Source organism: Rana temporaria, chromosome 5 (assembly GCF_905171775.1).
Source record: "Rana temporaria chromosome 5, aRanTem1.1, whole genome shotgun sequence".
NCBI lineage: Eukaryota > Metazoa > Chordata > Amphibia > Anura > Ranidae > Rana > Rana temporaria.
This window is the reverse complement of record NC_053493.1, coordinates 377,170,992-377,198,660: the sequence shown is the minus strand read 5'-3', so window position 1 is coordinate 377,198,660 and position 27,669 is coordinate 377,170,992. Positions and strand designations below refer to the sequence as shown.

The following is a 27,669-nucleotide window of genomic DNA, read 5'->3' as shown; positions in this document are numbered from 1 at the left end:
CGAAAGCATTGCCTATTTGCGGCGTAATTTGGAGCATGCGCACTGGGATACGTTCACGGACGGCGCATGCACCGTTAGCCAAAAACTTAATTTACGTGGGGTCAGCCTTCATTACCATACAACACTGCATGGAGAATTTGAATTCTGCGGGCTTACGCCGGACCACATACGCTACGCTGCCTTAACTTAGGACGGAAGTTCTTTCTGAATACGGAACTAGCGCCCTAAGTTACTGCGGCGTAATGTATGTGAGATACGTTACACGCCCGCCGATAGATACGAAAATGTATCTGAATCCGGGCCTAAGGGTTTAATCTCATGATGTGTCAAATTATCTCACCCCTTGTAGAATTGAAGGTCACTGTATACATATTTCTGATGTTGTTCTTTTCCATAACCACACTGACTGTATCTGGCTGTATAGACGGCAGATTATTTAATACTGATTGAACATCATCAGCACTTGCATCAGCTGACAACAGATCTAGAAAAATTTAAAATAAATTATATAATACAAATTTAGTAAAACCATAAAACAAAATCAGTTTTTTGCACTTCAGATTTAGTTCAGTGACATCATTCTACTAGTGGGCTTCTTTTAAGTTTTGGTGAACCCAACAATGGTCAAACATTCATAAACATTCAGTAACTAATCTCATTTGCTCAAGGAAAATTGGAAGTCTGAGTAATACCAGAGAATGTCTGTTCAGTCTTTGCTCCATTAGCTTTAGTGGAAGGCCAGAAAGACATCAGGAGTTTTATTGAACCCTGATGTCTCAGTAAAGAGAAACTGTCAGCGCAAGATGCTATTACATATGGGACTATTGGACTCTGTGATAGCAATAAAGTTGATTGTACAATTAATAAATAAATAAAATGAAGAAAAATTATATTATTAAAAAAAATGTAAAAAATGTATTTTAAAGCCCCTTCCCTTACATACACGCACACAAGAGCATAAACACATTCAGCAGCTGCACCTATGTATGCAAATTAACACAGAAATCAGCACTTAACAGAGGCACTAGTTCCAAAAGCAGTCCAAAAAGTATATAAAAAAAAGCGCATGTGTCACAATCATTAATATGTCTTGTTCTCTTGGATCTTAAACCTGCAAAAAATGTTCAATGTGCAGACTGATCATGAGATTATACTCCTTCACACCTATGATGCTTGAGAAAAATGGAAATAAACACAATATAGTGTAGTATGTTCAATATTAATCATATTAAATAGTGATATTGTATGTGCTCACATTCAAACTATAGCACTATGGCCCAGATTCACGTAGAATCGCGGCGGCGTAACGTATCGTAGATACGTTACACCGCCACAAGTTTTCATCGCAAGTGCCTGACTAACAAAGCACTTGCGAGAAAACTTACGCTGGCGGCCTCCGGCGTAAGCCCGCGTAATTCAAAGGGGCGTGTGCCATTTAAATTAGGCGCGCTCCCGCGCCGGACCTACTGCGCATGCTCCGTTTTGAAATTCCCGCCGTGCTTTGCGCAAAGTGACGTAATTTTTTCGAATGGCGACGTGCGTAGCGTACTTCCGTATTGCTGGACGTCTTACGCAAGAAGGAAAACATTTTAAATTTCGACGCGGGAACGACGGCCATACTTTATACAGCACATACGTGTGCTGTGTAAAGTTAGGGCAACATGTTCTCTATTTTCCTGCCGCGATTCCCGGGGGTCTTTCCAGGCAGTTTCCCTATGGGGAAACACTGCGGTGGAGCATACACACCCGGCCAAAGCTCTCATGGCAGTTTTTCTGCCAGGAAAACTGGCCGTGTGTAGGGGAGTGTTGTCTCGCAAAATGAGCAGGATTCAAGCCACAGCGGTGTGCAGTGCCACTGTTTGGCCTGAAGTGGGGGGGGGCACCGGAGCCGAGCGGAGCTGATCAGAGCCGATCGGCGCCATTCGGAAATGCTCGTAAATTCTCCATTCCCGAGCCTTTCCGAGGTCAGCTGAGCTATCCTCGAGCCTTTCCGTGTGTTCCCAAGGCTCTCCGGCGCCCCCCCCACCTCTGGCAAAATGCGGTATTGCATGCCATTGAAGTCAATGCGGAACAAATTATTTTCTTTTCCATTGACTTTAAAGGGAAAACTTGCTTCGATATGTGAGTATTTTGGATTACGAGTATTCTCCTGGAACTGATTATCCTCGTAATACGAGGTTCCACTGTAATTTACTTTCCTACCTATGATGAAAACTAAAGTTGTGCTACATATGTTACATGCTGCTGTGAATGTCCAAATGAAAACAATAATTAATCGACCATCATTCACGGTTAACTCTAAACTTTTAACCTATAAAGGCTTTTAAACCAACACCCATGGACAATTTTTGTCATGACATTTGTACCTGTTTCATCTGCTCCCAAGATGAGTTTGTAATACATGTCTGAACATGAATCAGTACAATCTTTGGTCACTGTAATTGTCTGAACTTCTTCTACTGCTTGTTGGGTTGTGTTCCAATTTAATAATGTGATAACCTGAGGGAATAAAAATGCCAAACACAACAAGAAGGTCAGTACAATGCTTACATCAAAGATAGTATGGTCTTGTGTAATGTGTGCATAAACTGTAGGTAGATTCCCACCGCTATCCTAAAAAGGGGTCACCTGATTATATGGGTATCTGCAGGAACGTTTCTGTGAACCACACCTATTATTTAAAGCAGGGTTTGACAAATTTGCTTGAAATCTAGGAGAAAGCTAAAAAGTTAGGAGCCAAAAAACGCGCCCGTACCGACAAGCTTGCATGCAGTAGCGCCCGCATATGTAAACGGTATTCAAACCACACATGTGAGGTATCGCCGCGATCGTTAGAGCGAGAGCAACAATTCTAGCTCTAGACCTCCTCTGTAACTCAAAACATGCAACCTGTAGAATTTTTTAAACGTCGCCTATGGAGATTTTTAAGGGTAAAAGTTTGTCGGCATTCCATGAGCGGACGCAATTTTGAAACGTGACATGTTGGGTATCTCGGCGTAACATTATCTTTCACAATATAAAAAAAAATGGGATAACTTTACTGTTGTCTTATTTTTTAATTAAAAAAAGTGTATTTTTTTCCCCAAAAAAGTTTGCTTGTAAGACCGCTGCGCAAATACGGCGTGACAGAAAGTATTGCAACAATCGCCATTTTATTCTCTAGGGTGTTAGAATAAAAAATATATATAATGTTTGGGGGTTCTAATTAGAGGGAAGGAGATGGCAGTGAAAATAGTGAAAAATTACACATTAGAACTGGTTTTACTTGTAATGCCAAAGGCCACCACCAGATGGCGCCAGGTCACAGAAGGAAACCTGGGACTTCACAAGGCCGCACATCCGTGGCCTCAATTACCGGCGGGTGCGGGCGCCAGGTCACAGTTTCTTGTCGCAATTGCGACGTGGTGCCCGGATTTTGTCGAGCCCTGATTTTTTTTTTAATTAAACGTTTTTATTTCCCACAAACATGTACAAATTTCCCACTGCACAAACATTTTCCTTGTTCAGTACAAGCATTCTACATGTGACATACGTAGGTGATACATAAAAGATCTTAAGTAATTATAAAGGCATTATTATTTTTGGGGTAGTAATACACCTTTTGCATTTATACATATTTGAGGAGGGTGGTATATATGGTCCAGACCCGGTCGGGCGACATGTGCAGAGGGCATACCCTTCAGTGCTATACACAAGTGTGAGATGTATTGAGCCAGCGATCCCAGATTTTGTTGTATTTTGCAGGGCACCCTCTATTAATGTAGATAAATATTTTATAGGGCAATGTGGTATTACCGTCAGTCTTCCAGTCTAGGGGGGTCTGCCTCATCCAGAGTTTAGCAATTGTTTTCCGAGCAGAGAATAAAGTCTAATGCATAAAAGTCTTTATGTATTTATCAGTGTCTGCATCTGGAAAAATACCCAAAAGGCATGGTTTGGGGTCTAAGGTCAGTGGAGATCCCATTTCGTCATGGAGGAAATCCACCACCTGTTTCCAGAATCCCTGTATGTGATGGCAAGACCACATGAGGTGGTAGAATGTGCCCGTTTCTCCATTGCACAGGAGACACGTGGAAGGCAGTGGCGGCCCGTCCATAGGGGCGCCCGGGCCCCCCCCCCCCCCCCCTGTAGTCACAAAAAAAAAAGGGCCCTTTAAGGCCTCGTACGCAGACATGTTCGGTCGTGTGTAGGGCCGACCGGACAACTTTCCGGCCGACCGGACAGGTTTCCAGCGGACAAATGTTTCTTAGCATGCTAAGAAACATGTCCGCTGGAAGCCTGTCCGTCGGACATGTCCGATGGTCAGTACGACTCATCGGACATGTCCGCTGGCCCGAGAACCCGCGCATGGCGTCGAAGTGATTCGACGCATGCGTGGAAGCATTGAACTTCCGGGTTCGTGCACGTCGCCGCGTCATCGTCGCCGCAACACGCCGCCGCCACGTCACCGCGTCGTCACCGCGTCGTCTGTCCGCTGGGAATTTGGTCTGATGGTGTGTACAGCCATCAGACCAAATGATCCCAGCGGACATGTCCGATGAAAACGGTCCGCGGACTGTTTTCATCGGACATGTCCGCTCGTCTGTACGAGGCCTAAGACTTTTTATTTTGCCTAAAATGTCGTTTTACTTATACTGCAGTGATGGCGGCCGTCTATAGAGGGAGCTGCAGCGCCGCCCCCTCTGGCTCTCGCAAAATAACATACATTCATGTATTGCATGAATGTATGTTATTTTTGCCAGCTGCTGCTGGTCTATTCAGGTGGCCGGAAATTGGGCGCCGGTTACCTCAATAACGGCAGCTGGTTGGCTGTGTGGAAGTGCCTATCAGAGCCAGCGGTAGGCTTTCCGGGTACAGCCCTCGTCTCCCCGGATGTCTATCCTCAGGAACGCATGGGAGTGTAATGCTATCTGCTCCCTCCAGCCTGCAGGGGGAGATAGACAGCCGGCAGACTTTCCTTCCTCTCTCCACTTAATCACTTGTCACTTATCACTTATCACATGATTCTGCTGATGTTGTAAGGGGGCTGCTGGTAATGGGGGACTCTGCTGATTATGTAAGGGGGCTGCTGGTAATGGGGGACTCTGCTGATGATGTAAGGGGGGACTCTGCTGGTAATGGGGGGGGACTCTGCTGGTGATGTATGGGGGGACTCTGCTGGTGATGTATGGGGGGACTCTGCTGGTGATGGGGACTCTGCTGGTGTAAGGAGGCTGCTGGTAATGGGGACTCTGCTGGTAATGGGGCTGCTGGTAATGGGTACTCTGCTGGGGACACTGATGTAAGGGGGTGCTGTTGGTCACACTCAAAATTAAAGTGGGCCGATCTGGATGAAGTCCAGGGACACATTTTTGTCCCAGTCCAGCCCTGCCCTCCTGTCATAGTGCGTCAATTAACGTCACGGGCGCGGTGATGTCACTCGTGTGTGCGCGCTTCTCTTCGGTCAAATGGTTTAAATAGCTCACAGCATCACGGGTCAGGTAGAGGGCCCCTTAGCAGAATTTTGCTTAGGGCCCCATGGAGGTCAGGATCGGCACTGAAACTGACGACCGTCTCAGCCAATCTGGTTCGCCTATTCTGGTTATTGGTAACCTGATTGGCTGAAGCGTCATCGAGGGCGGGAGAAGACATTGAGGGACGTGGAAGCAGAAAGGTAAGTGCATTTTACAGGGTACAGAGGCGACAATGGGCACAGAGGCATCAATGGGTACAGTGGTGACAAAGGGCACAGTGGTGACAATAGGCACAGTGGCAACAATTAAAGGGCATAGTGGCATCAATGGGCACAGTGGTGACAATGGGCACAGTGGCAACAATTAAAGGGCACAGTGGTGAAAATTGGCACAGTAACGACAATTGAGGGGCACAGTGGCTGCGTTTGATGGCATTACACACTGGAGACAATTGATGGCACAGTGGCTGCGTTTGATGGCATGGCCCAGTGGCTGCGTTTGATGGCATGGCACAGTGGCTGCGTTTGATGGCATGGCACAATGGTGATAATTGATGGCATACAGTAGTGGCTGCGTTTGATGGCATGGCACAGTGGTGATAATTTATGGCACAGTGGCTGCATTTGATGGCATGGCACAGTGGCTGCGTTTGATGGCATGGCACAGTGGTGACAATTGATGGCACAGTGGCTGCGTTTGATGGCATGGCACAGTGGTGAGTTGATGGCACAGTGGCTGCATTTGATGGCATGGCACAGTGGTGACAATTGATGGTACAGTGGCTGCATTTGATAGGCACAGTGAGGCTGCAAATTTTTTTTTTCGTTTGCGCCCCCCCAAAAATTTTGAGAACCAGCCGCCACTGGTGGAAGGTTGTCCCTGGTTAAATTTAGCCATTCTTACAGGTGTGAGGTATGTGCGGTGCAGAATGTACATTTAGGTTAGTCTATCAGATAATTTGGGTAAGACAACTTTGCATGTGTCTAGTGCCTCATTCCAGTCTTTGTCCTCGAGGTTCCATATGTCTCTCTCCGTGGTTTTACATTGAAAGCTATTTTTGTTGATGAAGGAGTATGTAGCATGCTATATAATACAGATATAAGTTTCCAGGGGTCGTCACTCTTGACTACATCCATTATGGGATTGCGGGTGCGATTAGGCAACGATTCTGGAAATTGAGAGAGAATAGCATGCCGGATCTGTAGGAAGCGGAAGAACATGCGATTTGAGAGAGAAAATTCTAGTTTTAGCGCATCGAATGTTTTCCACGTGCCCGCGGTGAGTAAGTGTGAGAGGTAAAAAATTCCCCCCCCTACACCAGGCCTCAGAGTCTGGCACAGTCAAAAACTCCTGGAGTGATTTATTATGCCATAGGGGAGAATAGTCATTATGTACGGGTATGGCCAACTTGGCAGAGGCCAGTCTCCATACCTTCCTATAATGGTTAGAAGGGAATTGTGTTCCTCTTTCTTTGTATTGCCTTTGGCTTCTGTCGCTATTGCGCAGATGGGATCGGTGGTCAACTGGGCCCAGGTGGGGCATATGAGTCGGACAAATCTTTTCCTGTCAGTCTTATCTATGTGGAACAATTGAGAAAGTTGGGATGCTAAGTAATATTGACTGAAGTCTGGTAGGGCCGTACCAGCCAGGTCAGTGGGATTTTTGAGTAGTCGCCATGCCAGTTTATGTCTATTCTTCCCCTTAACAAAGGGTATGAGGATTGCATCTATGATTTTGAAATATTTCAGTGGTAAAAATACTGGGGTGTGCCAAAGTATATATAACATTTTAGTTAACAGTTAATTAGGTTGATGCGACCCAATACTCCAAGAGGGAGGGGAGCCCATATTTGTGTTTTGGATTTAATCAGGGCGAACAGTGGTTCCACATTAAGAGAGACATAATCGATCGGTGACCTGGTAGTACTCACTCCTAGGTATTTGATACTGCTCACTCGTCGCAGGGGCAGCCGGGTCTGTAATTCAGTCTGGGGAGCAAAATCCAGAGGGAGAATTTGCGACTTCTCCCAGTTGATCTTGAGTCCAGAGAATGAACCAAAGTGTTCAATTGTTTGCAGGGCCTCAGCCAGAGAGGGACCCGAATCTGCTAGATACAGTAGCGTGTCATCCGTGTACATGCTTATTTTTTCTTCCAGATCCTCCACGCGGAAGCCCCGTATCAATGAGTTCCCTCTGATGAAAATTGCCAGTGGTTCTGTAGCCAAGGCATACAGCAGGGGGGAAAGAGGGCAGCCCTGTCTGGTGCCCCTGGAGAGTTCAAAAGTGTCCGACTGGCATCTGTTGGCCGTTACCTTGGCCACTGGGCCTGGTACAGCAGGCGGACCCACCTGAGAAATTTAGGGCCGAATCCGTATCGTGCCAGGCACTTCCAAAGGTAGTTCCACTCTACCGAATCAAACGCCTTAGCAGTGTCAAGTGTCACCACCACTCTTTCTCCAATATTGTCGTGACTGGCTTGCATATTCATGAACAGTTTTCTAAGGTTAAATAAGGTGTTCCTGCCCGGCATGAAGCCGGCTTGGTCCTCGTGTACTAGGGATAAGATAACCTAATTGAGGCGTAATGCCAACATTTTCGCCAGGATTTTCATGTCCACCTGAAGTAGGGATATGGGTCTATAGGATTCAGGGAGACTTAAATCCTTTCCCGGTTTGGAATGAGTACTATAACTGCCTCTCTCATGGACAGAGGTAGAGTGAGGGTCTCAAAGAGGTGAGTATAGAGGGTAAGCAGATGCGGAAGGAGAGTTTCAATATATTGGGAGTAAAATTCGATGAGTAGTCTATCAGACCCAGGCGACTTGGATCTAGGAAAACTGGCAATTGCCAACGCTATCTCCTTGGTTGTTGGTGGGGTTTCAAGCATTTCTATTTGAGCTGAAGTCAGTTGAGGGATGGGGAGGTTGTCTAGGAAGCAATCAATGGGCGTTGGGTTATTTCCCGCCCTCTCTCCGTGTTCAAACAGCTTCTGTCTAGAGAAAAACAGCTTTCTTCTAGACATCTCGTATTGTAACTGATTAGCTACCCTGGTTTGCAGTTTAAGGCGGGAGGCTTTGTCAGGTGAGGGGTCAGTTTCGTATTGACGCTCTGCGAGGGATAGTATCCTGTCTGCCTTTTCAGCCGAAGTTATTTTAAGTCGGTTGATTTGTGATATAAGAGTGGCCCTCGCATGTAGTTTGAATGAGTCCCATATGTTTGCAAATGAGGCCGAATGTGCACTGTCCTGGAAATATATTTTCTGTCGAGCCCTGATTTAAAGTGTAAATGTAAACCCTAACAATAAACTTCTCTTCTTTGCTCTTTTCTGGTCTGTTAAATGAAACATGGGAAGCATTTTGTCATATCTATTTAATAAGTGCCTAAAAAAAAAAAAAAAAAAGGCTGATCATTTAAAGTGGAGGTTCACCCGGAAATGTTAATTTTTAACATTAGATTGAGGCTCATTTTGTCAAGGGGAATCGGGTAGTTTTTTTAAAAACGAAGCAGTACTTACCGTTTTAGAGAGCGATCTTCTCCGCCGCTTCCGGGTATGGGCTGCGGGACTGGGCGTTCCTATTTGATTGACAGTCTTCCGACAGGCTTCCGACGGTCGCATCTATCGCGTCATGATATTCCGAAAGTACCCGAACGTCGGTGCGCAGGCGCCGTATAGAGCCACACCGACGTTCGGCTTCTTTCGGATACTCGTGACGCGATGTATGCGACCGTCGGAAGCCTGTCGGAAGACTGTCAATCAAATAGGAACGCCCAGTCCCGAAGACCATACCCGGAAGCAGCGGAGAAGATCGCATACATTTCCTCTCATTTCCTGTTTGGCTATGGGGCAGGAAGTGAAGGAAAATCTCTGCGATGGGACAGGGATGGTAAAAAATAAACTGACAAGGGCTATAACCCTCCCTTACTCTATACAAAATGGGAAAAAAAAGTGTTGCCTAAAGTTTTACTTTAAAGCGGTTGTATACCCTTAAAAATAATTAAAATAACAAACCTACAAGGCAAGGGCATAATGAGCTAGTATGACTAGCATACTAGCTCATTATCAATTACTTTCCTTAGATCGAAGCCCCCATAGCAGTCCTCGGACACGTCCTCCGTCGCCGCCATGATACCCGTAGTGACTTCGGTGATAGTAGAAAGAAATGTTTGGACAGTCGCACTCTGGAAAAACCTTCTTGGTTGCCTTTTATTGATAAAAGTTTTCAAACACCACACATCACAGCAAAGACAGGGGCATACAGCTGACGTTTCGCACTACAATAAGTGCTTACTCATAGCCGCTCCGGCGCTGTGACTGGCCAGAGCGATAGATATAACCATGCCAATGGTGCAGCAGAAAACATTTAGCACAGTGAGGAAGGTTTGTGGTCCAGGATGATAGGACAGTCAAAATTAGAAGCAGCTTGCATTACACTAACAGTGTAGCGCAAGCCAGCGGGGACTCTTTCCGTGCTGCCCGAGGCCTGGGCCTTGTTGGCCTAGGCCAGGATACAGCATTGGTATCTCACAAACGTGAGTACACCCCTCACATTCTTGTAAATATTTTATTATATCTCTTCATGTGACAACACTGAAGAATATACATTTTACTACAATGTAAAGTAGTGAGTGTACAGCTTGTATAACAGTGTAAATTTGCTGTCCCCTCAAAATAACTCAATACACAGCTATTAATGTCTAAACTGCTGGCAACAAACGTGAGTACATCTCCAAGTGAAAATGTCCAAATTGGGCCCAATAAACAATTTTCCCTCCCTGGTCTCATGTGACTAGTTAGTGTTACAAGGTCTCAGGTGTGAATGAGGAGCAGGTGTGTTAAATTTGGTGCTATCGCTCTCATTCTCTCATACTGGTCACCGGAAGTCCCACTCAGAACAGGCCTTGCCACGGTTGACTGCATGTGCTCAGCGTCATATGCAGAGGTTGTCTTTGGGAAATAAACATATGAGTACTGCCAGCATTGCTGCAGAGGTTGAAGGGGTGGCGGGGTGGGGGACCAGCCTGTCAGTGCTCAGACCATACAATGCACACTGCATCAAATTGGTCTGCATGGCTGTTGTCCCAGAAGGAAGCCTCTGCTAAAGATCATACACAGGAAAACAGTTTGCTGAAGACAAGCAGACTAAGGGCATGGATCACTGGAACCATGTCCTGTGGTCTCATGAGACCAAGATACATTTATTTGGTTCAGATGGTGTCAAGCAGGTGAGGAGCACAAAGACAAGTGTGTCTTGCCTACAGTCAAGCATGGTGGTGGGAGTGTCATGGTCTGGGGCTGCATGAGTGCTGCCAGCACTGGGGAGCTACAGTTCATTGAGGGAACCATGAATGCCAACATGTACTGTGACATACTGAAGCAGAGCATGATCCCCCTCTTCGGAGACTGGGCCACAGGGCAGTTTTTCAACACGATAACGACCCCAAACATACCTTCAAGGTAACCACTGCCTTGCTAAAGAAGCTGAGTGTAAAGGTGATGGACGGGTCAAGCATGTCTCCAGACTTAAACCCTATTGAGCATCTGTGAGGCATCCTCAAACGGAAGGTGGAGGAGCGCAAGGTCTCTACCATTCACCAGCTCTGTGATGTCATCATGGAGGAGTGGAATAGGACTCCAGTGACAACCTGTGAAGCTCTGGTGAACTCCATATCCAAGAGGGTTAAGGCAGTGCTGGAAAATAATGGTGCTGCAAAAAACTCACTTTACTTGCAAAATACTCACTTTTGTTGCCAGCGGTTTAGACATTAATGGCTGTGTGTTGAGTTATTTTGAGGGGACAGCAAATGTACACTGTTATACAAGCTGTACACTCACTACTTTACATTGTAGAAAGTAAACCCCAGATCTCTCACCTACCCTTAAAAGCATATGATCAAACCAAGGTTGGTTTGAACAGATGCTTTCCCAACCCAAAAATGCATTGTTTACATCCTGTTCAAACCGGAAGACACAACATACTTGTCACTTGCAGCCTCTTAGACCATAGAGATGATCTGGAATGTTCTTATCCCCAATGAGCGCTATGGTAAGCTTACGGAAGTGCTGGCTTCAGTCCCATGGCTCCCCGGTGCAACAGGAGAGCACCGGTGAGCGGAAGGTGGGGCACCTGTAAAAGTGATCCAGTGGCTAATTAGCCGCTAGGATCACTTTTAAAAAAAAAAAAAAACATTGCCAGCTCTAAAAAAAGATACCAGGATCACAACTGCAGCTGCAGCCATGGCTCCAGGATAACCACTCAAACAGATGTAGGGAGGTTCAAGGGAGATCTCTCTCCCTCAGCTCATTGTTTTCTGTGTGTGGCCTGTTCTTTTTGGGCGGCTGGGCCTATATTCAGGTAGGGGCCTACTGCAGCTCCAATAACCCCTACATTTATCCGGCCCTGTTCATGGGAACCTGTCAAGACTGAAACATATGCGTTTCCATTGGCAATTTCTCCTTCTGAAAATGCTATTTGCCCAGCTTTTATATAAACAACATTTTAAAAACACGGAAATGACATTTCAGAATTTTCACCTGCTGCTCCAGAACTGTATCAGCTTGAGCCTGTATGTACTGGACATCATTCACTGCATCAGAGATTTGTTGAGTAGTATATGAGATTTTGCGTTGGTACAGACCCACATCAATGTTTGCAGATCCGTAGTAATTCTGGATGTAGGCTTCAATGTAGCAACTAAAAAAACATGGAAAAACACAGAGTTATAGTCTGAGTCTATAAAGGTGGAGCATCTGAGTCTCTGCTACTCCATTTCTTCTGTGTGCAGGCAGGGGGAGACTATTCATATGTTCATATTATTCATAGGCGTGCACACAGGATGTGCCAGTAGTGCCTGGGCACATCCTAATCACCCTGTGCTGCACAGATTCCCACTGCTGCTTGGCTGCAAAGAAAGGGACTGGTGAATTGCTGTCCTCAGTCCCCTTCCTCTGTCTCAAAAGTGAGACACCAGGGCTGTTTAGAATTTTGTGTGCTTTTGACATTTGATTTTGCAATGAATGTAATTTCCCAAATGAAAACTACATACACTGTTAAAAATTGTATTGTTCAAGAAAAAATAGCGTCTGAAAACAAATGCTGATTAAATCCCACTAGTGATTAGAAAATTGAACAAAGGTTCTTAAAATGAGATTTTTTTTATGAAATTCTACTAGTGCATGGCGATCTTAACCACTTAAAGTGGAGGTTCACCCAAAAAATCAATTTTTAACATTAGATTGAGGCTAATTACTGGAGGCAGAATCGGGTGTTTTGTTTAAAATCAATGCAGTACTTAGAGCCGGTTCACACAGGGGCGGCACGACTTCGGGGGCGACTCGGCCAGGCGACATGAAGACGACATCTAAGGCGACTTGCAAAATGACTTCTGTATAGAAGTCAATGCAGGTCGCCCCGAGTCGCCCCCGAAGTAGTACAAGAACCTTTTTCTAAGTCGGAGCGACTTGCTTCGCTCCTATTAGAACGGTTCTATTCACTAGAATGGGACGCGACTTGTCAGGCGGCTGCGTCGCCTGATGAGTCGCCCCAGTGTGAACCGGGTCTTACCGTTTTAGAGATAGATGTTCTCCGCCGCTTCCGGGTATGGGCTGCGGGACTGGGCGTTCCTATTTGATTGACAGCCTTTCCGACCATGGAACCGCACCGACGTTCGGCAACTCATGACGCGCTGTATGCGACCGTCGGAAGGCTGTCAATCAAATAGGAACGCCCAGTCCCAAAGACCATACCTGAGAGCGGCAGAGAACATCTATCTCTAAAACGGTAAGTACTGCATTGATTTAAAAAAAAAACACCCGATTCTTCCTCCAGTAATTAGCCTCAATCTAATGTTAAAAAAAATTTTTCGGGTGAACCCCCGCTTTAACCCCCGGACCATATTGCTGGTCAAAGGCCAGAGCACTTTTTGCGATTCGGCACTGCGTCACTTTAACTGACAATTGCGCGGTCGTGTGACGTGGCTCCCAAACAAAAGTGTCCTTCTTTTTCCCACAAATAGAGCTTTCGTTTGGTAGTATTTGATCACCTCTGCGGTTTTTAGTTTTTGCGCTATAAACAAAAATAGAGCGACAATTTTGAAAAAAATTATATTTTTTTACTTTTTGCTATATAAAATATCCCCCAAAAATATCGAAAAAAAACGTTTTTTTTCCTCAGTTTAGGCCGATACGTATTCTTCTACATATTTTTCATTAAAAAAAATCGCAATAAGCGTTTATTGATTGGTTTGCGCACAGGTTATAGCGTTTACAAAATAGGGGGTAGTTTTATGGCATTTTTATTAATAAATCTTTTTTTACTAGTATAACCGTATAACTGCGGCGGCTGGTCGGCAAGCAGTTAAAGTAATTGTAAAGGATCAAGTTTTTTTGTTTTTTTTTAATAGCAAACATGTCATACTTACCTCCGCTGTGCAGTTCGTTTTGCACACAGTGGCCATGATCGTCCTCTTCTGGGGGTCCCATGGCAGCTCTCATATAATGCGGATATCTTTCCTTGAAAGTGGGTGCGGCTTAAGGGACCAATTGTGGCACCGGAGGGGGGGAGGAATCCGATGAGCGAAAGTTCTACTTTAGGGTGGAACTCCGCTTTAAGGTGAAAAAACTAGAGGGCTTACAACCCCTTTAAGGTGACATTAAAGCGGAGGTCCACCCTGATTTTTTTTTTTTTAAGGCCAGCAGCTACACATACTGCAGCTGCTGACTTTTAAAAAATGGACACTTACCTGTCCAGCGCGCCCACAAAGTCAGCAGACGAGGCTGAGCAATCGCTCAGTCTTCGGGTGCTTCCACCGCCATCCTCGGTGAGGGAATCAGGAAATAAAGCCTTGCGGCTTCACTGCCCGGTTCCCTACTGCGCATGCGCGAGTATCGCGGTGCGTCATCACTGGTCCTCGCTCTTTCCTGGGAACAGTGTTTCCCAGAAGACAGCGGGGGGGGGGTGACGTGAAGGGGCAGGACTCCCGTGGGAGTCAGAACCCGGAAGTGGTGCAAATACCTGTTTTATACAGGTATCTGCACCCCACTCCCCCCTGAAAGGTGCCAAAGGTGACACCGGAGGGGGGGGGGTCCAAAAAGAGGAGGTTCACTTTTTGTGTGAACCTCCGCTTTAAACCATCTTTTTTTATTAATATAACAAACATGTCATACTTACCTGCTCTGTGTAATGCTTTTGCACAGAGCAATCCGATCCTCTTTTTCTGTGGTCCACCGCCAGCGCTCTGGTCCTCTTTTTCGGCTGTTGCCACCACAGAAAGATGCATGGGGGGCACCCATGCAGGCTCGCTCTTGAGACGCCCTGTCCACTGAAACAGAGCAGGCGGCTCAACCCTGCCCTCCGCTCCCTCATGATAGCATTTGGCCTCTTGCACACTGCAGCTTGAAAAATCTCAGTACAGCTTTTTTTAAGGAGCTAAAATACCGCACATTAATTGCAATGTGCCTATGCACATGGTCATGTAAACAAGCCTGTGCACTGACCATACTTTTTTGGTCAGTAATTTACGCCTCATGTGCGCAAATAAGCGAGACTGCCCATTCACATTTTGTGCAGGAGAATGCGATAATAAAATGTTGCGTATTTTTTCACAAATGTGCAAAAACGTATTCTTGCATTCTCCTTCTGCACAATATGAGAATGGGCATCGCCTGCTGTGCTCTGCTTTCTCCCTGACTCCCCTGCCCCCACTAGAAATAGAGTAGTTGCAAGTTCAGGGTGCTCCAGTGAGTATTTGTGTGCTTTGTTGGCATAGCGGTGCAGCACTTGCCTCTACTTTGCCTTCTCCCCAAAGGCCCCCACACAATGGAAGGAAGGAAAATAGCAGTACAGTAGAGCAACTCCACCCCTAAACTCCAGCTCCCACACTTTCCGTTGTAACTTTAAAGCGGTAGTAAACCCGCTGCTGTTTTTTTTTTACCTACCTAAAAGGCAAAAGCCATAATGAGCTAGTATGCACCGACTTCTTTCCGCCAAGGTTCGGCGGCTGCCGGACCTTTAGCCAAGGATCCCCGCTGCGCATGCGCCACTGCAGTCAGTGGTGCATTGCGAGGGGAATATCTCCTAAACCGTACAGGTTTAGGAGATATTGTTTATACCTACAGGTAAGCCTTATTATAGTTAGTAGTAGTACAGAGTTTACTACCACTTTAATTGTGCTCCTGTAAGTACCTCTGTACAGGAGATGACATCAAATCTAACTCTTGGATCAGATCTTCCCCCACAGTTGTTACCTTTTTTTGTACTAGATTGTAAGCTCCTATGAGCAGGATCCTCTTAACCCTCTTGTATTTTCTTGTATTGTAACTGTACTGTCTCACTGTAATGCGCTGTGGAAACTGTTGGCGCTATATAAATCCTGTATAATATTAATAATAAAAATAACTCACGTATCTATATAAATTGTCATTAAAAATACATGTATTGTTAATTCTGAACTAAGCTTAAAGTGTAAGTCCACCCTAAAACTAAAATTGCTGCATCACATTCTAAGACTAACCGATCTAGCCCTGCAAAGAAGAAATCGGTATACATACCTTTTCTGAAGCTAATCCAACCCAATCTCCAGTGGCAGAATCTCTACAGAGGACACAGCCGACAACGGCTGTGAAATTAATGGGAAGTAACGTCACCCATAGACTTACTATGGGGCTTCCGTTGTCGGACGTGTGCTCTGCACCCACCTCCATAGCGAAGCTGCAGGTGACAGCTCAGCGTGGGATCGGGTTGGAGTGGCTGCAGAAAAGGTATGTATACTGATTTCTTCTTTGCAGGGTTAGATAGGTTAGTGTTAGATGGTGGATATCTGTAGATGCAGGAATTCTAGTTTTAGGATGGACTTCTACTTTAATAATGCACCATTTGTTTGCATGCCCAGATCGAATGGTCCAACACACACTTACGGTTTTCCCTTCTGAAGGAAGAAAGTCTGTGATTTCTGAGAGGTACTGGCGTAATATGACCAACTACCATAGGCCACTTTCACCTGACAGAGGAAAGAAAATAATTTGTAAGAAGTATATACATTTATTGGTACTGTGTGTAGATATTAAAGGAATACAAACAATGCTTTAGAAATGGAACATAAATGTGTGAATCTGGGATCCTTGGTGTGGGTAGTTTTTGGCACTTGACAGCTAAAAGCAGCCAACTTGGGGCAGGGTACTGCAACACTTTCAATGCAGAAGGTAATTTAGGAGTAAGTGTAGGGTTAAAGTCAAGGGTTAGGATTTAGATTTAAGATTAGGATTTTGGAGGGGGGAGTTAAGGATTTTAGGGTTAGGGGGGTTTAAGTTCCAAGTGTAAAGCCCCATACACACCATCAGTTTTCCTGCAGTTTTTTTTCTTCAGGTTTACCAAAATCATGTAGTGCAAGGGCCTGCCTGATTGCATACAAATTGAAACTCTGAGGCCTTGTACACACGGTTGGACAAAACCGATGAGAATGGACTGAGGTTCAGTTTCATCGGTCCAAACCGACCGTGTGTATAGCCCATCGGTCTGTTTTCCTTCGGTCCAAAATTTTAAAACATGCTTCAAAACCGAACCGATGGACCGCTGCCCGATCGGTCCAAACCGATGGTTAGTACAGAAAAGCATCGGTTCAAAACCTGCGCATGCTCAGAATCAAGTCGATGCATGCTTGGAAGCATTGAACTTTGTTTTTTTCAGCACGTCGTGTGTTTTACATCACCGCATTCTGACACGATCGTTTTTTGAACTGATGGTGTGTACGCCCATCAGACCATCAGGCCACTTCAGCGGTGAACCGATGAAAACGGTCCGTCGGACCATTCTCATCGGTTTTGTCCGACCGTGTGTACAAGGCCTAAGGCCCTGTACACACGATCAGTCCAAACTGATGAAAATGGACTGAAGTTCAGTTTCATCGGTTCACCGATGAAGCAAACTGATGGTCTGATGTGCCTACACACCATCAGTTCAAAAACCGATCGAATCCAACGCGGTGACGTAAAATACAACGACGTGCTGAAAAAAATGAAGTTCAATGCTTCCAAGCATGCGTCGACTTGATTCTGAGCATGCGCGGGTTTGGAACCGATGCTTTTGCATACTAACCATCGGTTTCAACCTATCGGTCAAGCGTCCATCAGTCCAATTTTAAAGCAAGTTCTCTGTTTCTGGACTGAAGGAAAACAGACCGATGGGGCGTACACACGGTCAGTTTGGGCCGATGAAACTGAACTCAGTCCGTTTTCATCGGTTTGGACTGATCGTGTGTACGAGGCGTTAAGGTTTGACCTCATATTAGATGGTTTTGGTAAACCTGAAAAGAAAAACCTGCAGAAAAACTGATAGTGTGTATGGGGCTTTAAAGTGGAACTTTACCCATAACAACTTGATAAAAAAATAATGTTCTTTAGCAAGGAACGTACACTCCACATTAATAATTATGCTACCAAACTTTGCCTGTGCTGTGAATTGCCTTCAGAACTGCTCCTGTTTCTTGACAGATGCCGCCAATTTGCTAAAGCCCAGAGCCCTTGAGCAGCAGTAAATCTTTGGACCGTCAGCAGATCGACCTCTAGTGGCTCTGATTTTCGGCACAATGCCAAAAATGGAGAGCAACTGAGCATATGCAGAGAGAATATATTACTGGATTTTAAACAGTATAGGCACCTATTTTTTATGTTTTACATAGCTACACCTGTAAAAGGGGCATCCTACAGCTAACTAGGAGGACTTTATTTTCTGACTAAAGTCCCACTGTTTGTATAGAGTAAAAAAAACCTGTCAAGATTTTATCGCTATCTGTGCCTTCTCCGGGAAGATCACACCTATCTGATGTCCTGAAGACCACTATCATTGGGACTAAAATCCAAAATATTGAGTAATTTAAACAGAAGAGAAATATTCCAATGGGGATACTGGTGATGTGACAAGTATATAAATGGGCAACACCTCTCACTTCCTGTCTTCTGAGAAAAGAAGTGAAATAGATTGACATAGTATCCGTTTAATCCATGACCACTCTGTCCAAAAGTAAAATAAAATAAAAAAGGCTATAGATACACATTAAGGTTAGGATTAATTGAAATCTGATTATTGATACATCGATGGATTTACATTGAGGGACACATTTTTTTATTTTTTTTTAATAAAGGATTTGTCAAAAACTGTCTCTTGTGTTTATAACTTTTTGATACTTTTTTGGTGAATGGGTAGGAGTACTATGTACCCGATGCTCATTCACATGGGGGGGGGGGGATCTGGCAAAGGTTCATGGCAAAGGTTCACTGTTTCATTCAAAAAAAGTGATCAGTGAAATCTTTCAAATCATGAATGGAACGCAGTCTTTCAATCTCAGAAAAGAATTGTGATTGACATTACAGATGTAAATCTTCACATATTTTACCTTGCCTGCTGGGTCTCCCGTTTCATTGAAGTATAGCATATAGTTCTCATCTCCCTTTATATACAGGTTGTAATAATCTGTCTCTGGAGGTACCAAGAAGCCGGTCAACCGAGCAATAAAAGGAGAGTTTTCTGTAGGCCAGGACTTGGAAGCTCCATCAAGCCAGGTGGTACCAGCATAGCCAGTGGAATTTTCATTGAAATTCAAAGCGTTATTCAGGCTAAAACTGCCATTCCACCTTTCCATCTTCAGCCCTCGGCTTCCTAATTGCAGGTCAAAAAGAAAATCAAGTTTTTAAGTTATAACAGCTGGAAAAAGACTCTGGTCAAAAATAGTTAAAAAAACATTGAATAGAAATTTATGTTTCTAAATCTGCCTTTGGTTCAAACCAAGAGTGCACATTTTTTGCACTTCCTTCCAGATACAGAAATAGAAACCTTGTTAACTGACCCGATGTCATGTATGGGCCTTGTCACTTGGCAATAACTTATTAATGTTCAATATATAGGGCCAGATTCCCGTACATCCTGCGTTGGCGTCGCGTAAGCTATTTACACCACGCCACCACTACTTACAGGAGCAAGTGCCGTATTCTCCAAGCACTTGCTCCGTAATTTGCGGCGGCGTAGTGTAAATGGCCCGGCATATGGCCGCGTAATTCAAAGGGGGCGGCTTGTATTTAAATTTAGCGCGCCCCTGCGCCGATCGAACTGTGCATGCGCCGGACGGAAAAATAGCCCAGTGCGCATGCTCCAGCTCACGACGGAAAACGTCAATGACGCCGACGTGAGCGTCATTGACGTAAAGTCGTATTCGCGGACGACTTAGTAAAATGACGTAACCGATGGAAAAAGACGATGCTGACCCGACGCCATACTTAACATGGCATACGGCAGACTGGCGTAAGGTTACCCCTCATATAGCAGGGGTAACCTTACGCTTACGGAAACGACGTAAACGACGACTACGCAACGCAAATTCGTTTGGGAATCGGCGTATCAGGCTCATTTGCATAGTCAAATGAGAACTGAACGTAAACGCCACCTAGCGGCCGGCGTCGCATTACATCTAAGATCCGACGGTGTAAGTGACCTACACCTGTCGGATCTTGGCCGTATCTATGCGAAAATGATTCTAGGAATCACTCGCATAGATACCCGGGCTCAGAAACAGAGATACGATGGTGTTTCCTGAGATACACCGTCGTAACTCTTCTGGCCCATATATATTAAAAGCAAATATAAATAAAAAAAAAACAATAAATATGGATTTTTTCCAGCTTCACTTGGTAAAGTTATTTACCTATAAAATAAAGGCCACGTTTACTCCTCATTCACATGGGTACAGAGTGGATAATGCACATTTTTATGTGTTCAGGAGGTAGGTGTTTGCATACAGCCGCCTGTTGCCCGCTTTTTGGTCTGATGTATATACTGTATGGCTATTAAAATTTAATATTTAACTGCCTAAACTGCTATACTACCCTAAACCCTTTAAGTTACTGCATTTTTTTTCTTGAAAAGCCTGCATAAAGGAAATGAAGTTTGGATTTAACCAATTATTGTTTGTGTACATATGTTTTGTCTTCTGGGATTTTGGGGAGTGGGAAGGTGTCAGGTGTGATTTGTTTTGCCTACATGAAGGTCCTACCAGAGAAAAAACACCTGGCTGAAGATAATATACTCTGAAATGTCACATGATTGGTAGCCCGAGGCCATGCTATCTTTGTATTTGCTGTAAAGTTGGTCCGATTTCCATTCCAACCGTAATACAGAAATTCTCAAATTGTTCACCAGAACATGCTTTCTTGCCATCATTAAGTGAACTCATTTTGTTCAAAAACGCATAACATTTTATCCAGACCTACTATTTGAATGCAATCTCAGGCCTCGTACACACGACCGGTTTCCTCGGCAGAATCCATCAAGAAACTTGTTGGGAGATATTTTTTTGCCGAGGAAACCGGTCGTGTGTACATTTTCGTTGAGGAAACTGTCGAGAAACTCGACGAGCCAAAAAGAGAGCAAGTTCTCTATTTCCTCGACGGGAATGAAGAAACTTGCCTTGTCGAGTTCCTCGACAGCCTAACAAGGAACTCGACGAGGAAAACGATGTGTTTCGCCCGTCGAGTTCCTCGGCCGTGTGTACGAGGCTTCAGACGTATTAAACAGGTTTCATTACAATATGTACAATTTTTCCCCAAATATGAACCAAATTCACAGTTATAATTTTGTTTCCTCAAGAAAAAAATTCTCATCACTATGGTATAATGCAAATGTCAATTTAACCCCACTAACCATTAGAAAATAAAACAAATGTTATTTTATTGTTAAATGTTAATTTTTTTTTTTTTTAGCAAAATTCTACTGATGTGTGGCTAGCTTTGGTAATGTAATGGATTTCAGAGCAACAACTTTTAACACGAAGGAAGTACTGTTCAGAAAAGATGTGATTTGGCAATGCTGCCTTATCATCCGTTCCTATGAAGTGAGATTTTTTTTAACGATAGCCTACTTTAATCTGTCAGTTCATTCAAAGCTCTTACTATATGTAACATAATGGCGGTGTCATCTAATGCCCTTTACACGCGATCGGAATTTTCTGATGAAAAAAGTCAGACGGAATTTTTTCATTGGATATTCCAACCGTGTGTGGGCCCCATCGGACTTTTTCCATCAGAGTTTAGAAATAGAACATGTTTTATTTTTTTTCCGATGGAAATTCCAATCGTCTGTGTGGAACTCTGACGGAGAAAAAAAACATGCATGCTCAGAATCAAGTCGACGCATGATCGGAAGCATTGAACTTAATTTTTCTCGGCTCGTCGTAGTGTTTTACGTCACTGTGCTTTGGATGCTCGGAATTTGGTCTGACAGTGTGTATGCAAGGCAGCTTGAACGGAATTCCGATGAAAAATTCAATCGGATTTTATGCCATCGGAAATTCCGATCGTGTGTACGGGGCATAAGAGCTTTTCTAGCCAGAGATTGTCTTGTCCTGCTGGAAAAGAAGACTGCCTCTCTGACAATGCTGCCTGTGTGACAGGACAGGAGCTGTTCATATTGCTTTCCAAGCTGAGATATCATCCTGCAGACACTATCACATACTCAGGGATACATATAAACCTCAACACATTCATTTAAAATAGAGGATTATGAAGGACCTTAAGACCCCTGGGATGTAGCCCAAAAAATATGTACTGCAGTACGTGTAGCACATAGTAGCAAATGATGGTCTAACAGTTGGAGGGGCTTAAAGAGGAATGGTTAAACCGAAGCTGGGCCTAGTTGCTGTATACAGTGCAGCATTGCTTGAACAAATGAACATCAGAAGGAAATCCTATCTCAGATGTGATACATTTGCAACATAACGTTTAACCACTTCAGCCCCGGAAGAATTGGCTGCTCAATGACCGGGCCATTCTTTGCGATACGGCACTGCGTCGCTTTAACTGAAAATTGTGCAGTCGTGGGACGCTGTATCCAAACAAAATGTATGTCCTTTTTTTCCCCACAAATATAGCTTTCTTTTGTCTGTATTTTATCATTTTTGCGGTTTATATTTTTTGCGCTATAAACAAAAGAAGCAACTATTTTGGAAGAAAAAAAACACAATATTTTGTACGTTTTGCTATAATAAATATCCCCAATTGTTTAAAAAAAAGCAATTTTTTTCCTCAGTTTAGGCCGATGTGTACATATATTTTTGGTAATAAAAATCGCAATAAGCATATATTGATTGGTTTGCACAAAAGTTATAGCATCTACAAAAAAAGGGATAGATTTATGGCATTTTTATTATTATTATTTTTACTAGTAATGGCGGTGATCTGCGATTTTTATCGGTACTGCGACATTATGGCGGACTCTTTGGACACTTTTGACACATTTTTGGGATCAGTGGAATTTTTCCTGCGATTAGTGCTATAAAAATGCACTGATTACTGTGTAAATGTCACTGGCAGGGAAGGGTTAACACTAGGGGGCGATCAAGGGGTTTACTGTGTTCCCTCACTGTGTTCTAACTGTAGGGGGAGTGGACTCACTTTAAGAGATGACATATCGTGGTTCACAGTTTGTAGGAACTCACGATCTGCATCTCCTCTCCTTACAGAACAGGGATGTGTATGTTTACACACACACACATCCCTGTTCTGCCTCTCATGCCCGCGATCGCTCGTGGCCAGCAGTCATTGCAACTGCCAGTCACGAGCATCGCCACCCCGATAGAGTGAGGGAGGGTTATAACCTCTGCCAGATTATTTTTTTCCCCAATTGTGTCCCATTGCAAAGATTTCCCCTCACTTCCTGTCCCATAGCCAAACAGGAAGTTAGAGGAAATCCCTATAAATCAAGGGAATTCCTTGAGGGCCCCAGGTCACTAGAACTAGTGTTCCTATTGGAAGATTTTCCCTCTATCACTTTTCTGGGGACAACCCAAAATTTGGGTTATTTCTTTTACTTTCACTTTCACTTTTAATGATAATGGTAAACAGTACAAATACGGTAAGAGGGGTACAGTCAGCAATAAAAAACTGAAAGGTGTTCTACTCCCTCCCCACTCTATCCAAAACAAAAACAAAAAAAGTTTAGCCTTTAGTTATACTTTTAAAGCTCATTCACACTAGTGTTTGTAGGGGTAGTGAAACCGTGGCTCAACCACACCTTAGCTGCAGAGGCAGCAGCTGGGGGTGTACATATGCTGCAGCCATGATGCTTTGCTTCACCCATTACAACCCATTCAAGTGAATGGGGATGCTCTACAAAGCACTACTTCTCAAAATGTACCATCCTGAACTGTGTTCCAGTGTGAACCAACCCTTAGGGAGAGAGATTTGAAAGAGGGAAGGATCACTATGGTATATGAAAGGCAGGGAAGATCTCTATTGCACATGGAAGGCAGGACAGATTACTATTGCACATGGAAGGCAGGAAGGAACACTATGGCACATGGAGGGCAAGAAGGATCACTATGACAGATGGAAGGCAAAACGAATCACCATGACACGTGGAAGGCAGGAAGGATCACTATAGTACATGGAAGGCAGGAAGAAAGGATCACTATGGTACATAGAAGGCAGGAAAGTAGGATCACTATGACACCTGGAAGGCAGGAAGGATGGATTACTATGGCACATGGAAGGCAGGAACACTATGGGACATGGAAGGCAGGAAAGCAAGAACACTATGGGACATGGAAGGAAGAGAGAGAGGGGAGAGTTCACTTAACTATGATTTAAAATTCCTGACCACACAACCCCTTCACAGGCACAGCATTAGCTGCATGCCAGGGGTTGTGGATGGACACAGGGGGACATAGGGAGGAGAGCTAATCTCACTCCTTCTCCATTCATACTGGATGTAGAGCCGGCAGGTGGGTGAGCAGGCGGGGGGCTGTGCTGGCTGAGCACTGAGTGAGTTTTAGCCTCCCTTGCTGCAGCACGGAGTGGCACGCACCTGCAGAGGGCATTAGTGGAGTCAATTGCCGGAACTTGGTCCGGCATCTGGCTCTGCTGCTGTACACCAGGATTTACTTGAAATTCTGTGACGGTCCCAGCGATTCCGGGATGGTTGGGACTCGGGAGGTATGCTATTAGGTCAGTTTGAACACTTGGTGGTTCATAGATTTAAACACAATCACTAGGAAAGTTAGCTTTCTTCTGATATCATACAGCAACTCTTTGATCTAAAATAATGTTAATATTTTTACTGAATATAAGAAATATCAAAATGCATTTGTAATTTGTCCCCCGTTTAATAGGAATATAGGGCCAAATCCACAAAGAAATTGCGGATCTTAGTTTTAGGCAGAAAAGTTACACTGGCGCAATTTTAGTATTTTAGGTAGCGATCCACAGAGCACTTACCTCTAAAATTGCGCCAGTGTAGCTGATCTCCTTGCATCTTAAGCGATCCCTAATTAAAATGGGCGATTCCCATTTAAATTAGGGCGCCTCCCGCGCCGGACGGACTGCGCATGCGTGTGACGTTATTTTTCCCGTCGTGCATCGCGCATACGTAGTTTACGTCGGGCTTTGTGGATAGCGACGGGTTCGTAAAGTTGCGACGGGAAAAAAAAAAGTTACGCGACGGGAAAAAAAAATCAAATTTAAAAAAAAAAACTCGGCGATCGAAAAAAAGGTATGGTTTTGCATGGTCTACTAAAGTTAGTCCATATAAAACCAACCTTAGTTTTGCGCAAGCAAATTCGTAACTTACGCAAATCACACAATGCCTAAAGCTTTGTGGATCTCCGTAAGTACTAATTTGCATACGCAAGGAGGGATTTCGACTCGAAATGCCCCCAGCGGCGGATGCGGTACTGCATCCAAAGATTCAACAGCGTAACTAAATTACGGATTTTGGATCTTCTGCCTAACTTGGGAAAAATCCTTTTGAGGATCGCTCCCAAAGTTAGGCACAGAGATACGCAGGCGGAACAGCAGGTCCGCCTGCGTATCTCTTTTGTGGATTTGGCCCAAAGAGCTTAACAATTGAAGGCCAAGAAACACACACAGCTGAACGACAGAGGAGTGATGTACTTCCTTCCCTGCAATGTACAGGTCTGTAGGGCTTTTCAAAAGAGATAGACAGTCTGAAAGGAAGATGCTACTGAAACACTCTCTTAAATAAAATGTTATGTGCATGAAACGCCTTTCTTCTCTATAGCTCGAGGTACTCGTCAGGGATGTCCCCTCTCTCCACTCCTCTTTATAATAGCATTAGAACCTCTGGCCGCACACATTCGTTTAATGCCCTGTACACACAATCAGACTTTAGCCCGGCCAAATCACATCGCAATTCCGATGGAATTCTATCGGAAAAAGATAGAAAATGTTCTATATCGAAACTCTGATGGAATTCATTGGAATTTTCGATTAAAAAACTCAGATGGGGCTACACACGATCGGAAATTCCAATCGTGTATACACAGCATTAATCCAGACATCAGGGGTATTGATTTAGCTGATGTGCACAATAGGTTAGTTATGTTCGCTGATGATATTTTGATGTGTATCACATCCCCACATATCACGCTGCCCAACTTGATATAACTTTCGGGTCTCTACGTAAACCAGGCCAAATCCTGTGCACTAAATGTTTCTCTACCAGACGTCACCTTTCAGAGGGTGCAAACCCAATTCTCCTTCCAATGGTCCAACTCCATTCCTTATCTTGGAGTCACACTTCCCCCGATGTACTCAGCCTTATATGGTGCCAACTATCCCTCTCTTATTAGAACGTTGACTGAACTATTAGAGTCGCTGAACAAAACACACATCTCTTGCTGGGACGAACGTATGCGACAAAGCCGACTCTCCTGCCAAAACTGCTTTATCCCTTTAGGCTGGATTCACACCTATCCGTTTTTTGTGCTTTTTGCATTTTGCAGATTTGTACTACAGAACGTGTTCCATAGGAAACCATGTTAAATGGACTGTAGTACAAATCTGCAAAATGCAAAAGGCACTAAAAATGCATAGGTGTGAATCCAGCCTTCGGGTCTTGCCTGTTCTGGTCCCCCATCATATCTTACACTCATTGCAGCATCTCCTCTTCAGGTTTATCTGGCCCCAATAAAACCAAGGCTGAACAGATATCGAATCGATAGACCCAAGTCTCAGGGAGGGCTAGGAATGCTGAATATTACTTATTACTATGAGCCGAACACCCCCCCGTTCGGTTCACACCAGAACCTGCAAACAGACCAAAAGTTCATGTGAACTTTAGAACCCTATTAAAGTCTATGGGACTCGAACGTTTGAAATCTAAAGTGCTAATTTTAAAGGCTAATATGCAAGTTATTGTCCTAAAAAGTGTTTGGGGACCTGGGTCCTGCCCCTGGGGACATGTATCAATGCAAAAAAAAAGTTTTAAAAACTGCAGTTTTTTCAGGAACAGTGATTTTAAATGACTTTTTATCCTTAAGAAATTACACTTTGTGCAGAGACAGTTCTAAGCACGGGAAACATGCGCTGCTTTACAGGCATACTATACACCCCCCCTAGGTACGAAATTTAAAGGAATATTTCACTTTTATTGTTTCACTTTAAGCATTATTAAAATCACTGCTCCCGAAAAAACGGCAGATTTTTTTAAACTTTTTTTGCATTGATACATGTCCCCTGGGGCAGGACCCGGGTCCCGAAACACTTTTTATGACAATAACTTGCATATAAGCCTTTAAAATTAGCACGTTAGATTTCTCCCATAGACTTTTCCAGGGTGTTCTGCGGCTTTTCGAATTTGCCATGAACACCAAAATTGTTTTCTGTTCGGCGAACAAGCAATGTTCGAGTCCAACATGAGTTCGACTCGAACTCGAAGCTCATCCCTACTTATTACTACAAAGCGGCTCAGGTAGCTCATCTAGCACAATTATTTGCAGAAAAGGCCGCACCTCTCATTGATGTAATAGATACTGACCCGGTCCCACTCTCTTCTTTACCTTGACTTCTACCACAACTGGGCTCTAAACCTCTAAACCCTGTTCTATCTCACACCCTTGTGGTATGAGACTCTATAAAATATTCAGCCAACCTTATATTGCTACATGTTCTTCTCCTTGAATATACCCCGTGAACAAGTCTGATTGGACGAAACGTTGGGAGGAGGCGTGCTGACGTCACCGCGAGAGAGGAATTCGTTCCATTACCGGCCGGAATTGTTTTATGCTGTTTTATCTCAACTATGCTGTAAGTGCATTACCTTTTTACCTAATAAATCCTTAAATGATGTCACACTATTGTGAGTTCTCTTCCACATGTGTATACACCATCTGAACATTCGTTTGAGGATCGATCTGACCATTCCCTATCCTGCTGCACACATC

At 44.2% G+C, this 27,669-nt stretch overlaps 1 protein-coding gene across 1 annotated transcript in view; it reads right to left on the bottom strand.

The window, feature by feature from the left end:
- The window catches only part of LOC120941315 (fibrocystin-L-like), a 319,487-nt gene that overhangs the window by 239,847 nt on the left and 51,971 nt on the right, over positions 1 to 27,669 (bottom strand). The window contains exons 14-18 of the mRNA XM_040354640.1: positions 18,838 to 19,100; positions 16,364 to 16,446; positions 11,984 to 12,143; positions 2,367 to 2,499; positions 341 to 484 (exon numbers count right to left, since the gene is read on the bottom strand). Coding sequence (XP_040210574.1) covers positions 341 to 484; positions 2,367 to 2,499; positions 11,984 to 12,143; positions 16,364 to 16,446; positions 18,838 to 19,100 — 783 coding nt within the window. The remainder of the gene's footprint in view (positions 1 to 340; positions 485 to 2,366; positions 2,500 to 11,983; positions 12,144 to 16,363; positions 16,447 to 18,837; positions 19,101 to 27,669) is intronic.